This window comes from Struthio camelus, chromosome 10 (genome assembly GCF_040807025.1).
Source record: "Struthio camelus isolate bStrCam1 chromosome 10, bStrCam1.hap1, whole genome shotgun sequence".
Taxonomy (NCBI): Eukaryota; Metazoa; Chordata; class Aves; order Struthioniformes; family Struthionidae; genus Struthio; species Struthio camelus.
Window position 1 is genome coordinate 6,335,085 of NC_090951.1, and position 14,543 is coordinate 6,349,627.

A 14,543-nucleotide genomic window follows, 5' to 3' on the forward strand; every position below is an offset into this window, starting at 1 on the left:
AAATTCAGTCATGCTCTAAGCAGCAAATCCTTCAAACACGCAAACTTAGATTCACATCAACCGTTTAAAAAAAAAAAAAAGTAGAAGTTGCAAGTTTGCACAATGCATTGGAAAAGCAGCTTCCTACCATTGAACAACCCTAGCCTCATAGTGTTCATATAAAATCATAAATGGAAGCCTGTTTACAGTAGATCTATTCTATTAGAAACACAAGCATAGCAGCACCTTATAACAAACATGAACGAAAAAGCTGCAAGGCCCACAATGTTTGCAATGTTTTGGTGTGACTGTATTTGGAACAGTAAATTGTACATTAAGATCACGTTTTTTAAAAAAAAAAAAAAATCAAAAATAGGTTAAAGCAAAGGAAGCTATACAACCTTAATGATAAAGGCAAATAAATGTTTGGTTCACCTCTGAGTTGTCATTTCAATAACAAATATTCTTTTGCAAGTTGAGCACCTTATATTGATTCAGTATGCAATTATATTAGTCTTATAATTTACTTACCCAATGTTTGAAAGGTTATTTAAAAAAAAAAAAAAAGTTAGGTCTGAATCCTGCCAACATATACATATCTTCACTTAGTCCCACCAAAATCAATTCACATCTGACTCTAAGCGTGTAAGCATGTGTTAGCAGGATAAGGTTTGAAAACAGTGGAAGGCAGTTATCTTTGTTCATAGGAAAGTTGGTTCTGTTGCCTCTGCGCTGTCAAGGTACACATGGGTAGCAGGGAAATTGAGCCTTCTGTTTTCAATAGAAAAAAAACAATCAAGAGTGCACCTATGAATGAAATTGTGTTAAGAATTGTTAGGTAAGTACATTGTTAAGTTACAGACGCTGATTGAATTGTTAAAAATCAAGAGGTTTCACAAGGCTTGTTTTATAGTTGTTTAACTTACTTACGCTTCTGAAGGGAAATTTTCTAGACACAACTTTGCATAGCTAAGAATATATGGAGTTAATAAACTCTGACTTTAAACTATAGATATCTCTTAGGCTGGCAATGAGGAGTTGAGAGGGACGATTCCCTCCCTACCAAAGCAGGGAGAAGCATTTACAAGCATATTAGCAGAAATAGACGCAAATGTAAGTAGAAACATACATCCACTGTTAAACAAACTTTTAGCATGAAGTGACAGACATGGAAGGCAACAAGACAGACCTCATTTTTCAGTTGCTCTGTGCTTATGTTCTCATAGACTGTGAACGGAATGCATCCCAGATTTGTTTATATTTCATTCTTGTTTGATTTTTCTATATACCTTGAAAGCAGAACGTGTTTACCCTTTATTATAATCAGCGTTCTCTCAAAAGCCAAAATTTTCAAGTCAATCTACTCAATTTTGCACACACACACACACACACGTGTGCAAATAGCCAAGGAAGGCTCACATCTGCCACTGCACTACTCTACCAAACAGGCATAAAATATATCCATTTTTCCAGAAAGCTACATTTAAGAATTTAAGTGTACAACTTAAATGTCTACACAATTGTATTATTCTTAAACATCACAAAAACTCTATTAGTATGGCTGCCACTGTTATATTTATCTTCATCTATCCAGAGAACTGTAAGAGGCTGATACCATGTTTATTCTGAAATTACTTAGAACAAGTTGGATCTATTAGATGGCACAGTTCATCTTTCCTGACCAATTCTTAACAGAATACCACAGTCTCAGTAAGGCTGAACTCACAGTAAACTTAATGCATGAGATGAGGAAAGCTTTTTCTGACAAGCAAACAAATCACAAGGCCAGTGAAGTCTTCGAGAACAGACTTATCAATTGCAGCAACTTGTTAACGACCTCTACAGGCATTTTCTGTTTTTCTCTAAAGTGCTGGGCTACTATCTTTCCCCGAGGCAAAAGGCTGAACTTGGTGAAGCAGCAGGTTGATATATATTAGTAAATCTCAGACTCACTTTTTCTTTAAATAATAAAGAAAAGCTCAAATAAGCCTACAAAACTACGACTAACTTAATTTTAGAGAAGTATTACACGGGCATAAGAGATCCAACCATCACAACATAACTAAGGATTAAGCAGGAAGTGCAAAGAGTAAGGGCAGGTAATATTAGTTATCACTTCTAAATACAAATTCATGCGAAGAGGCTATGGAGAAACGGATATTGCTTTCTCTAGATCTTTGTTCAAATGGCAGTAAAGGATAAACTGCTCATATAAAAAAAGAATAAGGAAAATAACAAGTCACTACTGACTCATATAATAGAGACAGTGCCTCGAAAAATCAGATCACAGACAAGATATTTATCTTCCTTTTTCTGCAGTTTAATACTATTAAGAAATAGTTCTGACTAAAGTTAATTTTATAAAACAAAGGCCAAAACAGAAAACTAGCTATTGTAAAGAAGAAATCATTTAATTTTGAAGAATTGAGTGTTTAGCAACAATATATCAAGCTTCATTAGGTTCACTCTGGGATTCCACAGAACTGTGAACAGTCTGGCTGCAGTCTTTAAAAATATTTGATAAATCCTAAATGAGCACATGCACCAGCAATCTAGAATCCAAAGCGTTTTCCGATATATTTACCATTTTTGTTTGACTTTTACAAACAAATTACAGGAAATCAAATTTGTGAAAAATCTTGGTCCAAACGAGCCAATTCCATAGGGCAACGCAGGTATGCTTAACTGCTTTCTTAACGCTGCATTTCCATTACATAATTTCATGCTGTGGTACTGTGTTAACCTAATTAAAGTTTAGCTGAGGGAGGGGAATGGTACTTTTGTATTCAGATGGAACACAGCAAGTTCATAAATACATGTAATTACAAAATAGAATAAATGAGTAACGATCACATTCTAAGATTCTGTGTCCATACAAACCTTACATTTTTTCTGCCAGTCACTGATGTTAAAAGCTTTGGCTTACATGTTAAAAACAAGGTGATTCTCATTCTGACTTGTACATTAGTTTCAAAGTTTTTGAAATGCTAGCTAGCTAGCATCTCAGATAGCTACAATCTGAAACTTTCTGTAATTATGCTCCTTATCAGTTAAGATTCCTTCTCTGGCAGAAAGCCTCTGGCTTCCTAATTCATAAGTAATGAAGATTACTTCTCACTTCTGCCTTCTACAGTTGGGGAAAACATACAGTTCTCTCCAGCTGTGAATTTCCTTTAAAGCAATAATCTAAGAACCAGATTTGTAACAACTGCTTCCCTTTCATATGTCAGTTCAGGCAACTTGTACATCGAAAACACAGAAGCCTGTGCATGAAGAAGCGTTCTCTTGTATCCCAGCCAGGGAAGAGAGGAAGAGAAAAACACTTTAAAACCCAAAGCAGCAACATTACTAAAAAGATACTGCAATAGAATAAATTACCCCAATTTTGACATTTATCTTATTTCTCAGTTTGGAAGTAGTTAGGCAAATATGAATCGGTCACATGTTCAGAAAATATGACATTAAAAACAAAGTTCCCCCCCCATCTTTTAAGATCAGAAAATCCAGATACTGAGAAACGTGGGGGGGGGGGAAGACGACCACCTTTCACCAAAAGCAAAATTACTATACTCCTGAGGGAACTACAAGGTTCCGCTGTGCAGTTTCTTTAACCAAAGACTGTGAAAGTCTCCAAGCTCCCACCTATAAATGCTGAAAAATAGGGTACACGCTTCTGGGCTAATTTACAGAGACGGTTTCAAGCGTAAGTAGAGATTCTTACCATATTAAGTTGATTTAAATGTTAACCATATTAAGTATTGATTTAACTATGACGATTTAAAGAGCGGTAGGATGAGACAAAGAAATTGAAAAGCAAAGTCTATTATAGGCCCAGGAGCTTACCAACAAGTTGCTTTTGTCATCTAAGGTAATGAAAACTAGAACTTGTCCAAGACAAAACTGAAGGCCTCCATTCTGCTGGTATTACAGTAAGAGATAAAAAGGAGTTAAGGCCAAATTCTAGCTTACAATCACAACAGGCTTAACTTTTTTTCATGCAACTGCATCTACCACAAGCTTGCTACAAGGGGTAAGATGAACATGAAGAAAAAAAATAATTCAAGAGGTCATATGTTTCGCTTCAACAGATCAGTCGGTTTAAGTTTGGTTATATTCAGAAAGCTTTCCAAAAAGCTGCAGAGGGCTGCAGACCAATGCGCAAAGCAGGATACACCTCTTCCAAAAGGGCTTCCCAGCTTTCTTTTACAGGTTCCAATGGAGTTGTTTTTTGGAAGCAGGAAATCCAAGAACAGGAGTCCAGGTGAGGATGCATTTCAGAGAATTTAATTTCCCATTTTTAAACATTTTTGTTAACGTAATTGTAGTATAAACCGTTGTAAGATTTCTCAAGCTGTATCTTGATAGAGCTAGGGAAATTTCAGTAAAGCCAAGTTATTCCAGTCTTTCAGGCACATACGTTTTAACATTAGTGTCTTACAGTCAAAAATAATTTCAGTAAATCCCTCCTGAAGACTAAAAATATTTTAGTACACAAGTTACAAGGACAGCATGCTAATTTTCCCTATAACTGTGTATTCCAAGTTCTTTTCCTACCCTTCAAAGGGGCATCAGTGCCACTTTCGGGGGATTTTTTTGTTGGTTTTTTTTTGCCCCTCAACTATTGCTTTCTACATGTTTTTAATAATATTCAAGAGTCTACGTGTATCCAGACAGGTGCTTGGAAAATGCCAACTTACACAGAGGTAAGAGCTGCGAAGGCATAGAGTAAAAGAAGCCAGTACAGCTTATATTGGCATATCCATGCCAAATTTAAAATACAAGCTACTAAAAAAAGTAAACAAAAGTAGCTTACACTAAGAGAATCCTTCCCCATAATTTCAGGGAAGAAGCATCTGAATTGGACAGGTCAGGTTTTAGTCCTGGACACTGGAATCCTGTATGTATGCCAGAAATAAAGAGATATGGGAAAACTTTTAAAGTTTTTCAGTGTAAATGAAAGCAAGGATCAGCTTTGCAAAGAAATTTGAGCAGAAAACATAGGCACTACAATAGTTTAAGGTTCAAATGCACATTAACAAGTTACCAAAAAAAGAGAAACAAGAAACAAACACACACATTTATGCCCACTTAGTTTATGTTGAAGTTACATAGTCAATAGAGTACCTTCAGCATGAAAAGCCTCATAGGCCAACTGCGCATGATAACTACATTCAACAATGCAAAGTGGATAACTTGGTCACTCCATCTCTCCCACCCCAATAACTTAATTTCACACCACAGGAAACAGTTCTCTTACATAGCGCTCAACGACTGGACTTGTCAGAGCTCTGAAGCAAGGAGCACAGTTCTTCACAGGTTTGTGTTTCTACGGAGCTGAACTGGGACTCCATTGTATTCCAGGCTAAGTCAGCCAGAAGAAAGTCATCCATTGCTGTCTGCGTCTCATTGCTGGTAAGGAATAAATTCCCAAGGTTCTCAAAGCAACTATCCATAGTCTGTGTTTCAGCACTATTCAACTGGACTTTGCTTTCTATGTTCTGGCTAGGTATATTTTTAGTGGCAGGATATACTTCCGTCTGGGTTTCTGTATCAGATGAGTCAGTACTCATGGAGAAACTAGACTGCTTCAGAATACTGCCTAAAGGCAGATGGGTATTACTATCTAAAAAGAAATTCAAGTCTGTCTGTGTCTGCGTATCAAACATCTCCAAACCTAAGAAGTTAGAATTTCCTCTGCAGCTATATGATTGCGTGGCGCTGTCTGAAAATAAGAAATCAGTCTGAGTTTCGATGTCCAGAGACTCCAAAACAGGCTCAGAGTTTAGGGTACCAAGCTCACTCTCTTCAGTTTGAGTTTGGATATTGGATGCTGAAAAAAACTCTTCAATATCAAAGTCTATTCCCGTGCTCTGCGATGGGCCAGATGGCAGATGTGTGTCAGCATTAGAACTAGCGTCAGACAAAAGGCCACGATTATCCAGCGTCTGGCCAGACATGTTTCCTGAAAAGATGTTTTCCAGATCACTTAGTAAGTCCATTGTCTGGGTTTGATTATCCATTGTATTTTGAGGTGGAAGTATATTAGTCTGTGTATTGAAGCTGATAAGGGATTCTGACTTCACTGTATCTTGATTCAAGCTCTTGCAATTACTTCTTTGCAGCAAGGTTTCCTCTATATTTGCAGCCATTAAATTGTTCTCTGGAAGTCCAATCTGAGTGGAAACAGTGTATGACGAATGAACATTGTCAAAGATGTCACTGCACATTACGGCCTGGTCCATTTGCACTCTTCCATCCATAGAGTTCTGCCTTCGATTGGTTTGAGTCTCTCTAGAAATACCGCATGTTGGAAAACAAGCCTGACTAAAAGCATCAGTCTGAGCAGCTATGGATGAAGTCAGTTTAGAAGCAGGCAGCAGTGTCTGCGTTTGTACACTGATGGGTAATGACACCTGTGAACTGAACGACAGATCTGTCTGAGAGCAAGAGGATACAGAAGAATCAGGAGTCCAGGCTGCAGCTGGTACAAAGTTCTGTGAAATATAAGATAAGTCAGTCTGCACATTTATGGAAGATATTTTACTCTTGTGACAAACATTCCCCAGCTCTTGTCCTGTGTTAGTTGATGTAACCTTATCCAAGTCAACTTGCACACCAGTACTTACTGGCTCATTATCACCAGAATTTGTCACTTTTGAAACAGGCATAGTGTCTTTAAATACAAGTGTTTCTGCCTCCAGTGCTGGAATCAGAATTCCTACAGATTGAGGCAATAAATGAACAGTACTCATAACTGACCCTTGATTATCAACAGCCACTACAACAGGTCTGACAGAAGAGTCTGTTGCAGATACAAATACAGGCAAGTGAGCAAGCTGCATCACTGGAAGTTTAACCAAAGCCACCTTGGGCTTTGGTAAAAGCATCTTCGGTGTACATTTTGGCTGCATTTGCTTAGGGGCTACTAATTTCACTTCAGATGAATCCAGTTCCTGAGTGACAGGACTACTGTTGTGTGCATTGATGAACGCTTCATTTGCTTTCTCTGTCAACTGCTGATTATGTATGGAGGTTTCCATTTTCTTTTTCTTACTAGGAGGATCCCTGTGAACATGAGATCAATAATACTTCTCTTCAATCAATAATACTTCTACAAATATACTTCTCTTCAAGCACAAAACATCTGCCTTCCATTCTTTCAAGTCACTGCATTGGAAATATGAACCCACGCCACAAATGACGTTGAAAATGAGAAGACCACTAATTCCGATTAAAATATAGGATTTATTCCTCACTCTCTTATTTAAGAAAGAAAGAAAAGCTTATCTGCTTTACAGAGACCTATGTTCTAAAGAGAGGTGAAGGTTTAGAGTTTTTGTTTCCCTTTATACGTTAAACCTCTTCAAATCAGATTGCTTAATTCGTTTGGATGCTAACTAAACTATAAAAGAAAATAAACTGAACTGTATTTCACACCACAGTTACCAGCTGTAAACATTTCCAAATTGTATCTACTTTCATGAAACTAAAAGCAGTGCCAGCAAGAATCCCTAGTATGTACGCTATTTAGTGCGGTGCCATCAGTAACTATCTTGCTGGCAGTACTTCTTTTATACGTGGGGAAACCTGAACTTACTGATTAATCATCATTGCCTTCAACAAAACAGAAACTGCTAAAAGCAACAGAACAAAGAAACTGAAAACAATTCTACAGCTAAAACAGCGTGAGCTAATTTTTAGTCAACAGGAAAGGGACAAACAGGCAGTACATAGGAGACAGAGGACTCAGGGATGAATACGAGCAGCATTACTTTACTGCTTCGCTTTTACCTGTGTTCTGCAGGAATTTCATGGCCAGTTCTGTAAATATGAGACAGTAATGCTGTTCTGCTGGCATAAGGGCACCCGCAAGTACACTGGAAAGTCTTGCCACAGTCCTCTATGTGCCGTTTCAAGTACCATTCTGTACCATAGGAGTTACTACATTTATCACATTTGTGCTTCTTTTCAGCATGCATTTTCATAAAGTGCTAGAATACACAATGAAAAGTAATCATCAGTCTGCAGCTGAATTAAATAAACCTTTTACGGGAGACATTGCCATTTGCAATATTTTAGATGTTAAATATAACTGAAGAAGAGAATTAGAAATCAGAATCTTTTGAAAAGTCTCATGAGAAATAAGTTATGAGCTTAAAGAGCTTAAAATTTGCAAATCTACTTGTGCTATGCGCATCTCAAAATACATACCTTCAAGTTAAGAAAACATAAGACTGAAAAATTTCATTGTCTGAGTTGGAATACAGGAAAAAAGCTGGAGTATAAGAATTAACAAGTTTTCATTTGTACAAATATTTGTGTACACACAAGATTTCATACCACATTTAGCTCTCCAAGCTGGGGAAATGGATCTAGTGGGAGGCTCCTGATCATACCAGCAGCTTCCACCACTTTAAAATGCAGATAAATGTTTAAGTGCAACATAATCTTATAGGAGGTTTCTCCTAATCCTATAGGGGGCTTCTTATTGACATTAGAAAAGCTAAAGATGCACCTTGCAGAAGAGAGCAGTAAGTGGTACACATGGCAACAAATGGATACTTCTAAAGATCTACAACTGAGTGAGCAGTACCAAATCAAGCAAGTCAATTTTAGAGCAAAGGCCAGAATTTTTCCTTTACAATTTCTGGCACCAAGTGTTAGTCACCCACTTCCCACAGTCTCCATGGGTGATCACAGGTGACCAACAGCAGAGGAGTACATGTTTACTCACACAGAAAAAAGTTTTACATGCTTTCTTAAACAGGTAACTTGTAAACAAGTGCATTCTGAGACTAAAGCAGAGAAAAACTCTTAACTCTTCCCCACTTAGAAAGCTGTTTAAAAGTATCAGCCAAATCTTAAACCCTGACTAGTTGCTACTGTGATGGGTTTTTTTTCCTCTTTAGTCTTTTCCAAGCTTACTAATTTGGGAAGAAGGGGTGTCTTCTATCTTAGCAAGACATACCACTGTCTGCTTGATAAAAAGCTTCAAGTCCTCCAACGTTAACATGCAAACATGCAAATTCACCAACCATATATGCCCACATGGATTTTCTCCATACACATCTCCAACTTCTGGACAGATGCTGGAGAGGGCAAACGCTCTTATCTAAACGCAAAAGTATACACTCTCTGGAGTGGAGAAAGTCAGGACCAAATCAGGAAAAAAGGAATACCTGTTTTACAAGAGAAAATTGGGAAAATGGTCTGTTTGGTCCTCTAGGGCAGCCTTCAATAGGACAGCAGTAGAATTTCTGTGAAGTTTTCAAACCCTTCCTCATTGGTGCATTAAGTTTTCCATCCTGAAAAAGTACAATTTGACAAAAAATTCTACAGGTTTGTGTATTAAAGGCAACGTTCAGAATACACGTTAACTTTGGCTCAATTAATTAGTTTACACACCTCAAGTTAAAAGCATTTCCTAAGCGATGTGAAAGTTCAAATGGAGTGTTTCACCTATTTAGAAGCGATTTTGCTCGGTCAGAGTTGCCAAGCCGAAACACAACAAGGTCTATAGAGTAACAGCATCATACTACTTACTTCTACCACGATACTCTCAGCCCCAAGCAAATTATACAGGCCTTTTGTGTTACTTGAGCCAACAAGCTTACCTTACAGATGCTATAGCACACCGCCAAGACAATGCGATTTTACTTGTTAGTAGAGCAGTCTACTTGAAGCACACTGTGTAACACAACACTTCTCCGTCACTGGAACTCGGTCAGCACTATTTAGAGTTTATTTGTAATAAATTGAAGAATGCAAAGTACTTTCTGCCACTTAAGAGTATAATTCAAAATTCACTTAAGTCTGTGAAACTAAAAACTGTTTGCTAATTCTGTACCTCTAAACATTAAGTGACCAATATACCTGTGCTTTTCATATAATCTACCTCACCGGCCTTATGTGCGCACAATAAAAGATAGCATTGTAACTGGTTCACAGAGGGCCCCCCCCAAAATAAAATAAGGACACATTAATAGGATTGTCCAGATTGCTCAACATAAAACTGATTCCTACTGAGGACACAGCCAGGGAAACCAGGCAAAACACACCCCTCTAGACATCTCCTATCTGAAATCTTTCAGTCAGTCAAAACATCAGGCACCTCTTCTAACCAAAAAAAATAAGAAGTAAACTATTAGCAAAAGGAATACCCGCTGCTCAGCTGTAAGTCTACTTACAGTCTCCTAAGCCTGACTAGGAGGCCAACTGAGTCCCCAGCGCCAGGTACAACAGCCTACGGTGTCATCCCTGAGATCATTATTCAGGTAAGAATTACTGGAGCATGCCCTGCTTGGGCTCCACACCTGATCTCCTCAGCAAGATGACACTGAGAGTTAGCAGAGTACGTGGTGAAATGCTGATTTTTACTGATTTTCTCAGTATAGCTGGCCCTAACCTAAAAACTCTGTTCAGAACTACTTTTATCTTGCTTTCGGAGCATTCCTTTCTTTTACCCTTTGGAAATATCACAAACTGGATTAGTGAGATACTTCAAAGATTTTGTGTTCCCTCAAACCATCATTCAATCTAAGATAGTCTATGCAAAATATAGCATTCCCTTCAAGCAGTATTTCAGTTCTATTTCCACATACTCAGTCCTGCTACTTTATATCATACTCAAAAAGTTCAGAGTCTCTTGATGAAGCTGACCAGCTTCCATTTTACCAAAAAAAACCTCTGGAATAATTCTCCATCCAGGGAGTTTTCATGTAAGATTTTTCATGTAAGGTTTAACTTTCCTCTGCCCTTCTAAGTAGCCTTCTGCATAGGCAGCAGATTTTCTCGTGGACAAGCCATTCGGAAAGGGGCCTGTTTTATCTCCCTTGTGTCTGTGGGTTCAACGCCTCAATTTAGATAGCACTAACTCAGTCTCAAATTAACTTCAAAATAGCACGGCGTTGTTGCTTGACAACGTTGAATAGTTACTGTGATCATTTTTGCACCTTAGAGAGCCATTGCCCAGAAGCGAGGAACATGGTTCAAAAATCTAGTTGCTTCAGTCCTGCCACCTCCAAATTATTTTTTTTAAAACTCAAATTCACCCCGAAACACTTTGATCACACCCCAAACAGTCTTCAGAAAGAAAGATCTGCCTTTTAATTAAAAAGTAGGCTTGGTATCCTTCATTGTCGAAGAAATCAATCAGCTCAGTAAACAGCAATTAGCATTACTTAGGAATAAGCAAGAAGTTATTTTAAGCGTATAACACTTAACATCATGACCCATCAGATGACAGTGCAATCAAATACGGTTAGGCACTTAACAGGCAAACCACAGTCAGATTTTTCAAAACTATCCAAATGCTAAATTTCCACCAATTGTCTAGATGCCTAATAACATGCTTTGATAAGGGCATCCACAGACCTTAATAAATCACACTTCAATTCATGTAATAGTTCAGTAAAAGAACTAAGCTGTAAAATAATGCCAAGTGTTTAAAGGCTTTATAAAAACATGAGTAAGACGCTTTTTTAACAGATGGAATATAGATTTTGAGGCACAGATCACAACAGATTTGTTGTGACAAGCTGAAAGATATTCTACACATCCAAGTAACCTCAACCAGACGCTAATCTTATTTTGACTAACTTCAAAGTCCTCCTGGCTCTAAATGGTTAACCTTAGCTCTTCACAGAAATCTGGCTGGCCAGTCATATTTCAGACATTTTCACAAGTCCTCTCCTTCTGATTTTACTTCCCATGGTTACACAGTAACCCCCCTCCACAATTATTGTTAGATATGTGCTTGATTAACGTATCACAACGCAGATTACATGGAATACTGACATTTGGACAGGGCTTGTATCAACATGGAAAAGAGAAAGTAATACTCCGTGCTACTGATTTAGTCAAGGTGAACTTGGTGAGGTTGCCTCCCAGCAACAGAAAGATTTACTCCAAAGGATTAATTTGAAATATGGTTGCAGTATACCATAGCCAACTATTTAAAATATTTTTCGTGAGCAGGAGATTACATATTTCTTTAGCAAGTAACAGGGAGAGAAGTACAGTTATTCTTACTGTCAAAAATACTGAGCTTACGTAAAACCTGTGTTAGGGTAACAGGCCTGGAAAGGATAGCTTCCTTCTCCAGGCCACCGCCGAGTGCAGCGTCCCTGGTATCACAGGAATCCACAGAATCATCTCCTTTACATGAACTGATCTCTAGCTTCATTTTTAAAGTAGATAGACGTCTTCCCCTCTGCCTCATAAAATATTACAGACAAATGAATTAAGTATTTAAAAAGTTTTCAAACTTAAGATATTCACTGCCAGTTTCTATCCTGTGTTCCTGTTTTACATTGACTTATAAGCTAAGGAGCCAGGAGATAAGCATTTATCTATCAACACTTCATCATATCATCTTTGTTAGGCCAAACAAGCCAAATTCTTACAGTCACCCTTTGGCAGCCACTTGCCATTCTCATCCTTAGTAACCCGTTTCTGCACCTCCTCGGGGTTTACTCTAGCTTCTTTGATTCAGATTCCCACCTTACAGCAGCAGCAGAGACTATCCTTCTGATGCATTTCAGGACTGCCCTTCTCACAGCAGTATCACCGTAAAGGCAGGCTAGCACCATATAGGCTATATGCCTATAATCAAATAGCACTCGCAAGTGTTTTCCATTTAAATCCTTCCTGTTACACACCAGGACTGACCAATTCGAAATTTCTGTCAGTAGTTTGCAAGAGCATAACTTCGTATCTTACACTACTGCACTTGACCCTATTTCTCCTCGGTCACCCTGCTTCCCTACGCAAGGGCCCACTTCTCCTTCTGTAACGACAATGCCTCATAGCTTGTAGTATCAAAACATCCTACTGGTGCTGGGCTCATTAATTCCAGGAATAGGATTTATCGTCACGTACCTGGCACCGTGATCTTAAAAAAAAAAAAAAAAAGGGGGGGGGGGATTATCTTTATGCAGGCCCGCACTCAGGAACAGGCTCACGAAGCTGTGGCTTCCCCCCTGCCCCACAGGCCGCGTTTTCTCCTCAGCACTATTGTCACCAAGGCTCGTTTCCAAAATGGCATCCACCTCGGTTTTTTTTTTTTTTTTGGTTTTGCCTCACGGACACTTTTCAGAATCAAACCAAAAAGGCCCGCCCAGCTAACAACGCTCGGCGTTTTGATTCCCGTGGGCTACCGACCGCCAAGGGCGGGGAACGCAGCGCGTCTGCACAGCGCCTGAGAAACAGGGCCGGAGCCTCCCCCCGCGGACAGCAGAAACGGAGCCCCCAGGAAGCTCTGAACCACCGCAGCGTTTGCCAACGCCGGTGCCAAGGCCGGCGGTTCAGGGCAGCTCCCGAGGCGAGGAGGGGGCGCCCCTTCCCGCCTCACCCGCGCCGGAGGCTCCCGCCGCCGCCCCCCACCCCCCGGCCGGCAGCGGGGCGGGCGGTACCTGCAGGCGGTGGGCCTTGCTGAGGTGCATGTTGAGGGCCGGGCTGTTGGGCAGGACCTTGCCGCAGCCGGGCACGGTGCACAGGATGTTGGTCCTCACTTGGGACAGCTCCGTCACCGAGGGCCGCACCAGCTCGCGGGGCGGCGGCAGGTCGCCCGCGGGCGGCGCCGAAGCCGCCGGGGGCCTCCCGAGCCCCCCGCCACGCCGCCCCGCCGCCGCCGCCATGTTGCTGTCAGCTGCTCGGCTCCCACTTCCGGGTGGGCGGCCCCGCCAGCTCATGAATAGTCATCACCGCTGCTGAATATTCATGAGGGGCGCGCTGGCCCCACCCCCAGGAGCGAGCTCCCCCCTCCCCTCTCGGCACGCCGGCCAGCGTCTGTGGAAGACTCAGCGAAAGCAGCGCTTCTTTAACTTACATGCTGCGCTTCTTTAACTTACATGCTGAAATGCCATCCTGGGCACGTGGGGGGGGACGGGACAAAAACTAAACTATGAACATTTTCTTGCCGAGAAAGAGAATTCTATGATAACACATCTAGAGATCAAACTGCAGAGTAAAGGGAGCTTGTCCAGCATGTGAAAGAGCTGCTTTTGCCAGTGGTCCTCAATGCCCCTTTTGGGTAATCATGGACTCTCTCTAAGCAGCTTTCCAGGGAGTTGTTCGTTTGTATGAATTTGCATTTTTGAGGAACATAGTAAGCAAGTATATTTCCTCCCCTCTACCTTTGCCAATTAAGGAAAATCAGACCAAGGTGTTACGTATACAGAATCCACTCTCAGTGTTCAAATGTTATGCGTTTTGTCTTTTGACAAGTATCTACCGTGTTAGGGCCCTGCACGTCCTTGTGTTCACTCTAGAGCCTCTACTTCTCCCTCATGTATCTTGTCTGCAAGGATTCTGCTTGTAATTCATAAATACGTGTCTGTCCGCCTGGAAGTTCTGTGTAAAGTTTATGTAATAGCCAATTATCTTAATAGGTCTAACTCTTAGAATGGGATATGAGGATATGAGTGAGTAGGAGACATTAGGAGGCAACTCTGAATTGCATATAGACTTGGTATCACACAAAACCTGAAATCATTTCAAAATCCTAACAGTAAGTAAACTTATCAAACATTAGCATTTAAATTGCACCGGCAGAAGTGCTAAAA

At 40.1% G+C, this 14,543-nt stretch overlaps 1 protein-coding gene across 3 annotated transcripts; it reads right to left on the reverse strand.

Annotated features, from left to right (window-relative positions):
• Positions 1–333: 333 nt before the first annotated feature.
• ATMIN (ATM interactor) lies at positions 334–13,616 on the reverse strand. Of its 3 annotated transcripts, XM_068956051.1 has the most exons (5): positions 13,392–13,616; positions 9,159–9,284; positions 7,771–7,970; positions 5,237–7,044; positions 334–750 (listed from the first exon to the last, which is right to left on the reverse strand). In XM_068956051.1, the coding sequence occupies exons 1-4, from the start codon at positions 13,614–13,616 to the stop codon at positions 5,244–5,246; spliced, it is 2,352 nt and encodes a 783-aa protein (XP_068812152.1). In that variant the 3' UTR covers positions 334–750; positions 5,237–5,243. The 3 variants fall into 3 exon arrangements, with proteins under 3 accessions (XP_068812152.1, XP_068812151.1, XP_068812154.1); XM_068956050.1 differs by having other exon boundaries at positions 334–7,044; XM_068956053.1 differs by having other exon boundaries at positions 334–7,044; positions 9,159–9,312; positions 13,392–13,519.
• Between the last annotated feature and the right edge of the window lie 927 nt (positions 13,617–14,543).

Bases quoted from the DNA above. Each gene is read 5' to 3' on its own strand.
- ATMIN (XM_068956051.1), bottom strand. From the start codon at position 13,616: ATGGCGGCGGCGGCGGGGCGGCGTGGCGGGGGGCTCGGGAGGCCCCCG. The intron at 7,971-9,158 runs GTATTCCTTTTT...TGTGTATTCTAG, and splicing joins AATTTTCTCTTGTAAAACAG to CACTTTATGAAAATGCATGC. The intron at 7,045-7,770 runs GTAAAAGCGAAG...TCATGTTCACAG, and splicing joins GAAATTCCTGCAGAACACAG to GGATCCTCCTAGTAAGAAAA.